Source organism: Juglans microcarpa x Juglans regia, chromosome 7D (assembly GCF_004785595.1).
Source record: "Juglans microcarpa x Juglans regia isolate MS1-56 chromosome 7D, Jm3101_v1.0, whole genome shotgun sequence".
Classification (NCBI taxonomy): Eukaryota; Viridiplantae; Streptophyta; class Magnoliopsida; order Fagales; family Juglandaceae; genus Juglans; species Juglans microcarpa x Juglans regia.
This window is the reverse complement of record NC_054606.1, coordinates 7,520,111-7,533,484: the sequence shown is the minus strand read 5'-3', so window position 1 is coordinate 7,533,484 and position 13,374 is coordinate 7,520,111. Positions and strand designations below refer to the sequence as shown.

At 35.4% G+C, this 13,374-nt stretch overlaps 2 protein-coding genes across 2 annotated transcripts; one reads left to right on the top strand and one right to left on the bottom strand.

The window, feature by feature from the left end:
• Positions 1-1,537: 1,537 nt before the first annotated feature.
• On the bottom strand, positions 1,538-10,927 carry LOC121239528 (17.3 kDa class I heat shock protein-like). Its single transcript, XM_041136786.1, has 4 exons — positions 10,680-10,927; positions 9,410-10,059; positions 6,892-6,896; positions 1,538-1,549 (listed from the first exon to the last, which is right to left on the bottom strand). The coding sequence occupies exons 1-2, from the start codon at positions 10,925-10,927 to the stop codon at positions 9,516-9,518; spliced, it is 792 nt and encodes a 263-aa protein (XP_040992720.1). The 3' UTR covers positions 1,538-1,549; positions 6,892-6,896; positions 9,410-9,515.
• LOC121239103 (18.1 kDa class I heat shock protein-like) lies at positions 10,747-11,694 on the top strand. Its single transcript, XM_041136239.1, has one exon. It carries the CDS (start codon positions 11,042-11,044, stop codon positions 11,519-11,521), a length of 480 nt encoding a protein of 159 aa, XP_040992173.1. The 5' UTR covers positions 10,747-11,041; the 3' UTR covers positions 11,522-11,694.
• Positions 11,695-13,374: the final 1,680 nt, after the last annotated feature.

The following is a 13,374-nucleotide window of genomic DNA, read 5'->3' as shown; positions in this document are numbered from 1 at the left end:
CTAGCTAAAACATGGCGCAAGAGAATAATTCTACCACAAGCAGAGAGCAATTTCATCTTCCAACCCGCAATCTTATTTTTTACTTTACCCAACAAGTCTCCAAAATCACAAACCTTCAACCTACCATCCACTATAGGCACCCCCAAGTACTGAAAAGGAAAATGACCCTCAGTGAAGCTAATGAGTCTAAGGAGGGAATGTTTCCTAGAAACCGGAATTCTCTTTGAGAAAAAGGTGGCACTTTTCTCTTTGTTGAGGACCTGACCTGTCCTAGGCCTCATACTTGTTCAAGACCTCCATAAGCCCTCGGATAGATTTCTTACCACCATTTGCAAATATAACGATATCATCGGCATACATAAGATGAGAAATAAGGGGGGGTCCCTCTGGCTTGAGTAAAACGACCAATTTTTCCTGTCTCAAAATATTTCTTAATGAGACGGGAGAGAACTTCTTACATAATGACGAATAGGTAAGGTGATAGATGATCCCCTAGTCTAAGACCCCTCTCTCCTTTAAAGAAACCCATGGTGGTACCATTCATCATGACCAAGTACCACGAGGATGAAATACAGGCATTGATCAAATCACAAACATGAGGAGAGAAACCAAACTTGTTCAGAACATGTAATAAAAACTTCCAATCCACTCAATCATAAACCTTAGACATATCAAGTTTCATCAAAACATTTCCCTTGTCGTTTCATCAAAACATTTCCCTTGTCGATTTCCTATGAATGGAGTGGGTCATTTCCTGAGTTAAACTGATGTTTTCAAAAATACTGCGACCTGGGATAAAAGTCCCTTGTTCCTGCGAGATCATTTTAGGGAGCGAAATAGTTAGACGAACCACGATAATTTTAGAACAAATCCTATAAACCACAAAGTAGAGGCTAATATACCGAAATTTGTCGAAGCTAGTAGGCTTGTCCATCTTGGGAATTAACTCAATAGCAGAAGCAATATAACACCTAGGGAGTAAGTGGTTTTGAAATAAATCCTGAGTGGCAGCAAGAAGATCATCTTTAACCAGCCCCAACAAACTCTGAAAAACTGGAGCTGAAGCCATCAGGCCCGGGCTACTTTCAATGGGAATGGTAAATAGGGCATCCTTAACATCCTCTATGGTAGGGGCTCTGCCAATGGCCAGGTTCCCCTCATTAGTAATAATAAGGGAGACTAGGTCATTCAAGTCCGATAGGACACAGGTGCCAGACCGACCCAGAAAATTTTGAAAATAGTCAACCGTAGATTTATGAATATCAAAAAGGGTAGTTAAAACAGTCTCATCTGACAAGCACATATTTTGCACTCTTCTATGGTTTTTGGCATTCAAGAATGCATGAAAAAATTCAGAATTCTAGTCCCCATCTTTAAGCCAACTCTTCTTGGTTAGATGAGCAAGCATAGTATTCTCTATATCCCTCTGAGTTAAATGATCCAACTTGGATTTTAATAGCTCCTTATCATCCTCATCATTAAAGGAGACTTGAAGACGGTAATCTAAGGTTTCAATATGGTCCTCTAAGTCTTTTATAATAGTGTTAGTCTTACCAAAGACCCCCCTCTACAAAACTATAGAAATCAGAGTGGTCAGTCCACATATACTGAAAACGAAAAGGGCTAGGGTCATACTTGAAGAGGTCCACTCCCATCTTAATAATCAGAAGAGAGTGGTTCGAAGTAGTGCGCACCAGTACCTGGTAAAAAACATTAGGGAAAGAGTTAAGAAAATTAGTATCAATAAAGCATCTATCTAACATGGCCTAGCTGCGACCTAATCCACCTTGACCATTGCACCAAGTCATTTTTGTGCTTTTGGATCGCATACCTATCAGACCACTGGATTGGACACACTGATTGAATTCTTCCATGGCTGAGAAAGGCCTTGGGTGGTCGCCTCTTCTTTCTGAGTCGTCTTTGTTAATATTGAAATCACCACAGAGAAGCCACGAGAGAGCGATATTCCCCGTAGTCTCCAAGTCCGCCCAAAATGCTATTCTTTTCGTTTAACTACACTTCGTATATATGATGGAGAGAAGAAAAATCTGGCCATTATCCTCTACCTTCACAGTGATGTACTGATTTGAGCCTGCCACCCATTGTATCGAGACTTCTGAATTTCACAGTAGCCAGATTTTGCTGCCATGAACCTCATTCGTAACAAAGGAGTTGCATTTGAATTTACCCAAAAGAGACGAGATTCTATCCTCTAACAAGAAAGGTTCAACCAAAGCTAATATACTAGGAGTAAAATTGTTGATAATTTTCCTCAACCTTATACTAGACGTGCCAACTCCTCTAATATTCCAAAAAATAATAGGTTTGATTATAAATTAAATTTGGAAGGGTGAGTTACCACCCTAATAGAGCTCATTTTCTGAAGTTTTCTGGGTTCCTTAGCCTCTATAAGGTAGTCCTTACGCATATCATCATTTAACTTATCTCTTTCACTTTCTTAATCTGATAGTGAGCCACGTGTACCATCCATTCTAATGCAGGAGACCCCATCATGATGCCTTTCTTTTTTCTTGCTGACACTAACCCACCCATCTTCTCCACTCTCTTTTCCTTTTTGCAGGTCGTGGGCAATGTGTAGGGGAAACACCAACTCTCCTCTTCGCATCTTCTTCGATATTTCTAAGTCTGAAACTCCTTCGGCATCATTTTGAATCTCAGAGTTCTCAGGGTTGTGCTTCTCCACTCACTTTACGAATTCGAGATTCCCCGAGCTCCTTCATGATTTATGCTTCTTCGATTTCTTCCTCAAAGTTCTCAGGGGATTTTCCCAATCTTCACTTGATTCTTCCTCTACAACCAAGTTTATTAATTCGGTATTATCTTCATGCTAAATCAGCACAGAGTATGTCGATTTAACGATTTGCTGGCTCTCCTCGTCTTGCTCTTGTAGAAGATCCCCTATATCTTCGACGAAGGATGCTTCAGGCTCCGCCATCGAAGAAGAATGAAGCTTCTTTGGTAGTTCATGGCCTTGTTCTAGATCTTCAGCAGTCCTCTCAATTTCTTAGGTCTCAATCAGGTCAATTTCCCCTCATCGTTGACTTGGGTCGTCATTGCCAAATCCTGTACCTCATCCAAAAACTTCACCAGTGCCCCTTCATTTTTCGTAGGTTGTTCTTTCAGGTGGATCTCTCATTCCTGAGCTCCTCCACTGGCGAGATGATAGGTTGTTTGACACAGTACTCCTACAGGGTGCGTTTTCGTGATTCCCCATCCTCTATTGCGATCTGTTTTTTTCTCGTTTTGCCTACAAGTGTTGTGGTTGTGGCCCTGTTGGTTACATGTTGCGCAATAAGCGGGCAAGGTCTCATAAACCACTTCTTGTAATCGGCTCGAATGTCTTCCTGGATGACCAATCCAAAAGGATTTGAGCGGTGGTTTGGAGGCATCCATTCCACACAGATTCTAGCTCCGTCAGTGCGTGTGACGCATTTAGTAGAGTTATCGCGTCTAATAAATTTACCGATCCCTACCGTGAGGATTTTGAGCATCGATTTGTGGTAGAAGTGCGGCGGTAATCCTGGTAAAAATACCCAAACAGGGACCCAGGGAGGTTCAGACTCCTCATTGAAGTCAGGGGTCCATTGAACAGCACAGTAGGGAACCCCTTCCATCTCATAAGATTCTCTCGAAAATGTCTTGTTAAAATATTTTTCGTTTGTCATTCTCACAAAAATATTTCAAAATCTCTTCATCGAGGAGACCAGACATGTACCAGAGAGGCCCCATCTTACTCTAGTGAAAGCTCTTATCTTGTCTAAAGAAGGCCTCTTGCGCAGGAACTTGATGACCATGAAAAACCTAAATGATGAAGCAACATTTTCGATTTCTTCCCGGGAGAAGAGGAAACAAAACTCTCCATCAATGATTTTTGGGGGTCTCATTGCCATCTCCACTTCTGAGAGGGGCTAAGGAGCTTGAAGTAGATCTGCAAAAGAACGGGAACCAGCAGGAGAGACCCCCTCTACAAGGGGGCCCTCAGCAGCCATTGCGAATTTTGTTCAAAACCCTAATTAACATAGCAGAAAAGTTATTTTGCCACGTCACTTTATCTTCAATCTTCATCATATTATTTTATTTGATTCAACATTATAGAGCATAGATTGTCGACTATTATTTTTGAAATTAAAGTTTCATGTTAAAATATTTAACAATTATTCTTACACATGAAGCAAACTGCTAGGAATGATAAGAAAAATAAATAATAAATAATAAAAAAAATCAATCACACCCAACACAATATATCAGCTCAAGCTAGAGCTCCATAGCCACAAATAAATAACAAAAATCATAACAAATATTTGTCACATCGCACCGCCATAATATAACCAGTTTCGACACATAGAAGCCCAACACAAACAAGTGCAAAGCGAGTATGTGGTCAGTTTCTAGCTGGCATGCATATATGTTCAATTCATACTATGTATGTATGCATGTATTACATACAATCATACCAGTCCAAAGAATTGGTACAAATTAACCCATCTCTGATTGCATGCATAAGAAAATTGCTACTCATCAACCCACACACCATACTTATTTTTATTTTTTATTTTATTTTATTCTTACTAAACTAATTGAGTTCTTCTACTTATCATCCCAACACCACATATTTAGAAAAAAAAATAAAAAGATAAAAAAATCATGTGTGGTATGCAGTGTAGGCAAGATGATGAGTAGAATTTTTCGATTATACAATGGTATATAAAAAAGAAAAATTCTACTTATCATCCTTACACCATACATCATACCTGATTTTTTTAATTTTTAATTTTTTTTTTCATTTACCAAATGTATGGTGTATGGATATGATGAGTAGAAGAATTTCTTTAGTTTAACAAGAATAAATAAAAATAAATAAATAAAAAATAAGTGTGATGTGTACCATTATGAGTAGAAGAGCTCTAAATAAAATAGAATTTCCATATGCGAGTTATTTGGTGAGGAACCTGCATTATTCATCATTCTCATCATTCTGATCTTTCTTCTTTTGATTTTTCATCCAAATAATATTTTCTCTTATATTCAACAAATTTTTTTTTCCTACAATCTTGCATGTAGGTAGTAGAGAAAAATGGAACACTTTCATAACGTATATGCGATTAGAGAATTTGAGCTGGAAGGACCAGCTCCGCCGGAGGGGTGATTGCTGGAGCTTTCTATTTTCTCCCAAAATTGTCGTGAGACTTATTATCACTTTATTTATATTTTTAGCCGAATGACTGTATAACCGGATTATTACTTTTTGGGTTATACTGTCTAAAATTTTTTGGTACTTAGCTTTGACCATCCTTTTATTTTTCCCTGCGTTATTTATGTTTCACACATATTGGATGTTTGCACACACTAGCACTTGGCAATGGTGTGTGTGATCCGTATAGTCATCATCCCGGTGTCACGACTTCTACCAAATCACAAATGGGAGTCGAGGGCGCCACATTTTTTCTTTTTTCTAAGTGTTACTTACGTGAATTAGGTCATGGAGGAAAGGAAAGCAGAATTTAATACTGAAAATACAATTGAAATATAAATATTGTAAATTATATGAATTTTATTATCAAAATATAAACATCACTCGAAAAAATTAACCACCTTAATCCCAATTCATCAAGCGGGACCTCCAAAGTATTGTAATCTGTTTTTTTTTTTTTTTTTTGAATAAAAGTATTGTAATCTGTTAAGAATCGAGGTTAAGCCCATCTGAGGTCATTAGCTCCTACACATGAAGCGAACTGTTAGTAACGATTAAAAAAAACAAAAAAACAAAAAACAAAAAAACAAAAACAAAAAAACAAAACAAAAAAGCAAAACAAAAAACAAAAACAAAAACAAATTGAAATTAATCACACACGGCACAAGACACGGGCAAATCGGAGCTTCATGGCTCAAGCGACAGGCGTCACTAAAAATCAACCAAAAAACTACAACGGGTATTTTTCGGATCATGTTATCAAATTGGATCGTCACAACTATAACCAAGCTACACAAAGAGACCCAACACAAACGAGTGCAAAGAAAGTATGTGATGATCACTTTCTGGCTGCATATATGTTTAGTTCGTGGAAAATGCTGTATGACTCCCAAATTAATGTTCTCATCAAATATATTCACTCGTATATTTTAGTTTTTATTTTTATTTTTTGTTAGTAGTTAAGAAAATGATTACTAGTAAATTTATTTTTTTCCTTACTGATTAAAGATGCTTAAAAAATATTTTAAAAAGAGGGAAAAAAATCTATTTACCCTAATTATATGCATATTTGGAGTGATGTGCACCCTAGCTTTGTCCTTAGTTTGTACAGTGTATGTGTAAATGTATTACGGACAAAGATACTGGTGCAAAGCATTGGTACAAATTAGGCCTCTCTCATTTGGTATAAATAAATAAAAATGGGACTTCCATATGTGAATTATGTGCTCAGAAACCATGCATTATTCATTACCATTTTCTTCATTCTAATATTTCTTTTTTTTTTTCCTTTTCTTTTCTTTCTTTTTTTTTTAAGGGAAAATTGTCATCATTGATTTATCAGAAAAACTTATATCCATGATTGGATACATTCTGGAATGTCTCTATATCAAACATGACATTATAAATCAAAATAATGCATTCGAAACTCCCCCAGTACATTTTTTTTCTTTTGTGACTAGTCCAATCTTCACTATCACTGATATTCTCTATAGACAAATGTCAAAAAGACAACACTCTATGCCTAATCAGAGATTTAACATCACCTTTTATAGAAATAGAGGACTCAACCTTTATAGATAAACGTCCAAGAGATAAATTTTTTTTTTTAATTAACAATAAGAAAACCAAAAAGGAAAGCAATAACATAGATGCAAAAAAGGACAGATCACAGTTTGGACCAACTCTGGTAGAGTTTGAAATTTGTGACGAGTTGTGAAGGCAACACGCTTATCTATTTTCAGCCACAAAGGTCAAATCTAAAAAATTTGGTTGTAGCGAGTCCGATAATTTGTTAGGTGTGTCGATAAGAGCTGCCGGAAGGTGTGGCGCGTGAGGACCACACGTAGATGTGGGCGGTTCGTGAAAATCACGCACGATGATTTTCACAAAATTGCCACTTTCTAGGAGTGTAAATCGGTTCAATCCGGTCCGAGGGGCGATGAATCGAAATTTTCGGTCCATCATTTTCTCCGGACAGGACCAAACATCCCTAGGGACCAACCCTATTATTTTTTTAAAATAAATTAATAAAAAAAATTATTTAAAATACTAAATTAAAATTTAGTAAATTATTAATGTGGATTGTGTAACTAACTCAATAAAACTATTTTTATATAGTTAATGATAATAAATTAAATGAAAATCATATTCTTAGCTTATATAATTAGTTAATTGATATTATACATTAGTTAACTGATAGAATATTAATTTGTTAATAATATATTTAAAATTTATAATGGTGATAGGTTAGATGAAAATTACAAAATTAATTATACAATTGCTATATAAATAATATTTTTTTTAATTCAGCCGGTCAGGTCTGGGGTGGGAAACCCCTAGACTGGAACCGGACCGAAAATTCTCGGTCCTCTATTTTAGGGACTGAGACCGACCGGTCTTGTTTTAGAGTCGATCCCATCCGGTCAGTTTCTCCAGTCCAAACCGACCAACTTTCACTCCTACCACTTTCCTACAAACGATTTTCAACATGTGAATTTACTTATGCTACGCGTGTCTCTCGAGAGTTATCGAAAAGCTGTACATCTATTTTTTTTATTTTGAAGAAAACAAAATAAGACTAAGTAAAAAAAAATATGATAGGCAATGTAGATAAATTGAGGAAAGAGGAATGGAGAGGAAGGAGGAATAGAAAGTGGAAGCCTGCTCTCCCTGTGGGGAAAATCAAATATGGAGTCATTAATTTTTTACGGGAGAGAGGGAGAATATTATTCCTTCTTTTGATTTTTCTTTCATATAATATTTTCTCTTATATTCTGTTGATGTATATTAAAATACTATCTGATCTTATATTTATTTATTTTTTTATTTCCCTTTTCTCTTTTCCTATACATAAGTAATCTTAATGCACATAATATTAATTTTAGAAATTATAAAACTCTTTCAAATTCTATTTTTACTTATTTTCTTCAAGGCATCAAAGCTAATCTTGACTCTATATTCTATCTAATTTATTTAAATATTTTACGTATTGAGTCTACTTATTAAATAAGAGTCTGATCCACACGTAAAAAAATTGTTAATAATATAATATAAATAAATAAATATATCTCTTTTTTATTAATTTAAAATTTTAAGACAAATGATGATTTTATATTATACGATTTTCAGCATTTTTTTTTTTTTTTTGCCAAGATTGTTTCGGTGCTTTCCTACCTTCATCGCTGCTCATTTTTTGGCAAGATTGTCGTCACGCAGAACGGTACCATTCTGAACTTAAAATATTCAAAAGAAAGAGAATTCAAACGCCCAACTTATAGACGTAATAAATTACAGATAACAGAAATGCCTCACATACAATTTATTAACAGAACCCAGATTAAGCAAAGAAAAGAAGAGGAACTTGCGAAATGGACCAAGTAGTAGGAATTCGAAAGAGAACAATATTTTGAAATAAGAAAAATAATATAACTTGAGATTGTGATGTGCGTTGTGGAGAGTTTCGGAGTTCAGGGTATTTACAGGGATAACATGACCTTTAACTTGACGGAGAAAAACCAATGGCCGGAATTTATTAGATCAGAGATCCATGACAGCAACGTACGTAACCGGAAAGGATGGCAGCACTCCAATATTCTAGAGCTATTCGGCATCTTGGGTCATTTTAACAAGAATTTGTGTGTGTGTGTGTGTGAGAGAGAGAGAGAGAGAGAGAGAGAGAGATGGCATGGGCGGTGTCCGTGAAGGACTTACAAAAGAGGAACTGCAAGGGAAGAAGATGATAGCAGATGGTAGGACTAGTTTTCGTTTGTTTGCGTTCAAAGGGATAAACCTACAGGAAACTCACCATTTCACCTCGATTTTGTGATCAGGGATAAACCTACAGGAAACTCACCATTTCACCTCGATTTTGTGATCTTGTTTCCAAACTCAAATTAATTTCACCATCTAGAATTGGAGGGAAAGTTGATAAATACTACTTTAATTAGAATACAACCTTGATTAAGAAATTTTATATTTATTTACTTCCTTATTTTACTTGACCTCTTTCCCCACACACACACGCACGCACTTATTTTCTTCCTATTCAACCAAATGTAACTCTATGCGAAGAAGCTAAAATTCAACTATAGAAGAAGTCATTGAGAAATAATCAAAAGTTTGAAACAAGTATACAGACGTAAACTTGCATGATCAACTTTTCCACACCATCAATCTATCATATAAAGCACCAAATACTTCACACTCGAAGCATAGGCAAAAAAAAAAAACAAAAACACAAAACTGCAAACCAACAGAACAAGCAAAAAGACTCCATTCCCATCGAAGATGCAAAGGAATGTAATTAACCAGAAATCTCAACAGTCCTGACATCAGGCTGCTTGACTTCTTCTTTAGGAATCGTTACGGTGAGAACTTCATTCTCCAATATTGTAACTTTAATCTCCTTCATCTTTACATTCTCCGGCAGCCCAAGACTTCTTAAGAACTTGCCACTGCTGCGTTCCAGCCTATGCCATGTGTCATTCTTGTCTTCATTATCCGAATTCCTCTTTCCGCTTATCTGAAGCACTCTTCCATCTTTAACTTCAATCTTTACTTCCTCTTTCTTCAGTCTTGGGAGATCCGTCTTAAGTAAGTGGGCTTTTGGTGTCTCCTTCCAATCGATTTGGATGTTGGCAAAAGCTGAGGTTTCTCGACAACATGGGAGGAAACGGGCAGAAGTTAGTAAAGAACGGAAAGCAAAATCTCTTATAGGGTCTCGGAGTTGGAGGGTAAAAAGATCAAAGATGTTGCTTTGTCGACCTCCAAAAAGACTCGAATCACATATTTGTGATATTACTTTTTTCTTTATGGATTTGGTGTAGGTTTCAATTAGAGCAGAACAGCTTTAGGATTCCCACAACTACAAACACTTTCCAAATTCTTCAATGATACGAAGGCTTACAAGTTGGGTATTTATAAATAGAGCAGCAATACATTTATCGAAAATGTCACTCGAAAAGTATATTTTATATTTTTATTTTTTTATCTATTTTTTAATCATCATAAATATTTTTAAAAAATAAAAAAATTCACAATATCATTAAAAATAATTTCTTAATTACTAAATAAATAAATAAATAAATTATTGGAACTTTTTGAATCTCTAATTCGGGATCAAAATATTTCTCTTAAAACAAAATTACTTTACCTCTTCAATTTGATCATTCTATTTGATCGTTGCTCAATTTTTTTTATTTTAATTAATAATTAAAAAAGTAATTTTAAGTATACTTATATATATATATATATATATTTTTTTTTTTTTAAAATATTTAAATATATTAAAAATAAAAAAATCGCTGAGCGTACTACTATGCCGCCCACTCTCCTCTTATAGATACTCGGTGGGCCCTTTCGGGAACATTATTGGTGGCTTCCGCCGTTTGACCAACGTACTTTTTCTTGGCATTCGTGGGAACATCATCTGCTGACCCTATAGGCTCATAAACTAAAGTTTGTGGACCCCACAAATGTAATGAGTTGCAAACATTCATTTAATAAAACATTAGATTTTGCTGATGTGTTTTTTTCCTCTTTGGAAGGTCCGCGAAGATGCTGGAAAGTCTTGCGACCAAATACTGGACCACGGCCAGAGCAGATAGAAGGCGTTAATAGAAAACGAGAACACTCGGAAAAGTACTCGAAGAATCCTTCGGTTCTCGAGAAATCACTCGAAGAATCCTCAACAAATCTATAAGTCCGAGAGCCCATTTTCGTGCTTTTAAAACTTGTAAGAATTCCTGAGTGATTTTTGTAATCTTTCTCAACTCAATTTTAGTCGATTGCTCTGCTTCCGTACGTAAGTGTCAAAGAAAACAAGTGAAGATGTCGTTGGTTCCAAGTTCATTTTGTGGCAGACGAAGCAATGTCTTCGATCCATTCTCGCTCGAAATATGGGATCCCTTTAAGAATTTTCCACTCGCTTCTTCTTCTCTATCAGGATCTCAGTTTGCGAGGGAGAATTCTGCTTTCGTCAATTCTCGCGTGGATTGGAAGGAGACACCAGAAGCCCATGTGTTCAAGGCGGATCTCCCTGGGCTCAAGAAGGAGGAAGTGAATGTTGAAGTTGAAGACGACAGAGTGCTTCAGATAAGCGGTGAGAGGAATGTGGAGAAGGAAGACAAGACCGACACCTGGCACAGGGTGGAGCGCAGCAGTGGCAAGTTCTTGAGGAGATTCAGGCTGCCTGAGAACGCAAAGATGGATGAGATTAAGGCTGCCATGGAAAATGGGGTTCTCACTGTTACCGTTCCCAAAGTGGAAGTGAAGAAACCAGTTGTCAAGGCAATTGAAATTTCCGGTTGAATGTTTAAACTAAGCTTTTTTCGTTGTTTTTTTCTATTAATTAAACCTTGTAAAATAAAATATAGAAGTGGGAACTGGGAAGTGAATGAACGTGTGTCGTTGTGTTTTGGAAACCATGTATTTGTGTATGAAGCGTTCAAGAAAATGTTGCTCTAAATAATTTTTAAACGATTAAATAGCTTTGTTTTGTTTTTATTTTTTCATTTGAAGTTTTGAAAAAATCAAATGCATCAGAAGCACCAATTAAAACAGGTATATTTAACGCGTAAACGGAATGGTAAAGAACAGCGAACAAGTTATCAAAATTACAAGTCAAAGCATTTTGGCCTTGAAATTTAGATTGTTGGGTTCTTATTTCCTGAAAATCAGCTCCATTGTTTGCTCCAAATACATTGAAATAATATGGAAAGAATAAGCGAAAAACAGAGAATAAAAGATATAGATTTCAGAGCAATTCAGAGAAAGAAATGAAATATTGAACAACCAAATAAAACGATATAGATTTCCAGAGTGGAAAGATGTTCACTAAAGCCAAGTTTTTCCGAGAGAACTCCGGCAAATAGTCTTCACGGTATCATTGATTTATTTCATCAAATCATATAATAAATCCCATATGTTGAAAGATTAATATTGCATTTAAGTCATATATCAAGCAATAACCTTCTTCACTTTTATTTAAGAATTAATTTTCATCCTTTTCGCTGCAATTCAAAACTTTGAGTTAACAGCCCAACAAAATGATTGACCTACCAATACACACCTTTTTTGGGGATTAAGAGCATTCTCTGGCTTGGACGGAGATGAGAGAGAGACCGACTGACGGAAAGGGAGAGGAGGGGAGAGAAGAGAAAGAGAGAGGAAGATGAGACGGTAGCCCAGGGCATTGACATTTGTTTATGCAAATACAAATATATATTTACATAATTAGATCATTAAATTGACTTATATTGAATTATAAATATGTAAATATTTTCATATTTATAAACAGTGCCAATTCATCTTTATAGATGCACTGTTCACTCTCTAATATATATTTTATTAGTTTTTTTCTCTCTCCTCTCATTGTACATTTTTGCCGTGAGTGCTAATTGTAAGGTATAACAAAAAGTTAATTAATTTTAGGAAAAAAATTAATAATAATAATAAAATATTATTTTATTATTGTTATGGCTTAAAAAATACATAATTTAATGTGAGAATTTTTTTTGAACGGCAAAGACTGTCTCTAATGTGATTTTACATTTATATATAAATAATAAACCACGGTCAATGCTCTTATATAATTGGTTTTAATTGTAAAATATATAAAAAATAATAATAATAATAATAATAAATATTTTATTCTTATTTTGACTCAAAAACGTATAATAAAATGTGGGAGTTTTGTTTCAAAGGACAAGGGAATCTCCAAAATTTTAACTTCTTAAACAAAAATAAAGTTTGCACTAAACTAATAGCAGAGTTAACTTATTTTTGACATTTTAAATATATCAATGTATAAATAATTGAATTTTTCTCCTCTCTTTTTTCTCTCTAGCTCGCGAGGGAGAAAATAGAGGTGGTGTTTAGAGTTCGAAACAGCCTACTGGTTTCGAGTAATTTGAAGGAAGTTGAGTGTTCTAAAAGATAATTTAGCGAAGCTAAGTGGGATGGAAAGAGTGATATGGAAGAGTTAAGAGGAATTATGGGAACAAATGAAGTTGACAGAAGAGGAGATGGAGATGATAGAACTGAATGAGGAGGAAGCGGAAGCGGAAGCGGTGATTAAAAAAGGAGAATTGTGTCTGGTGGGGAAAGTTTGTGTTGATAGAGTGATTAGCAAGAGTGTAATCATGTCAATTATGTCAAAGATT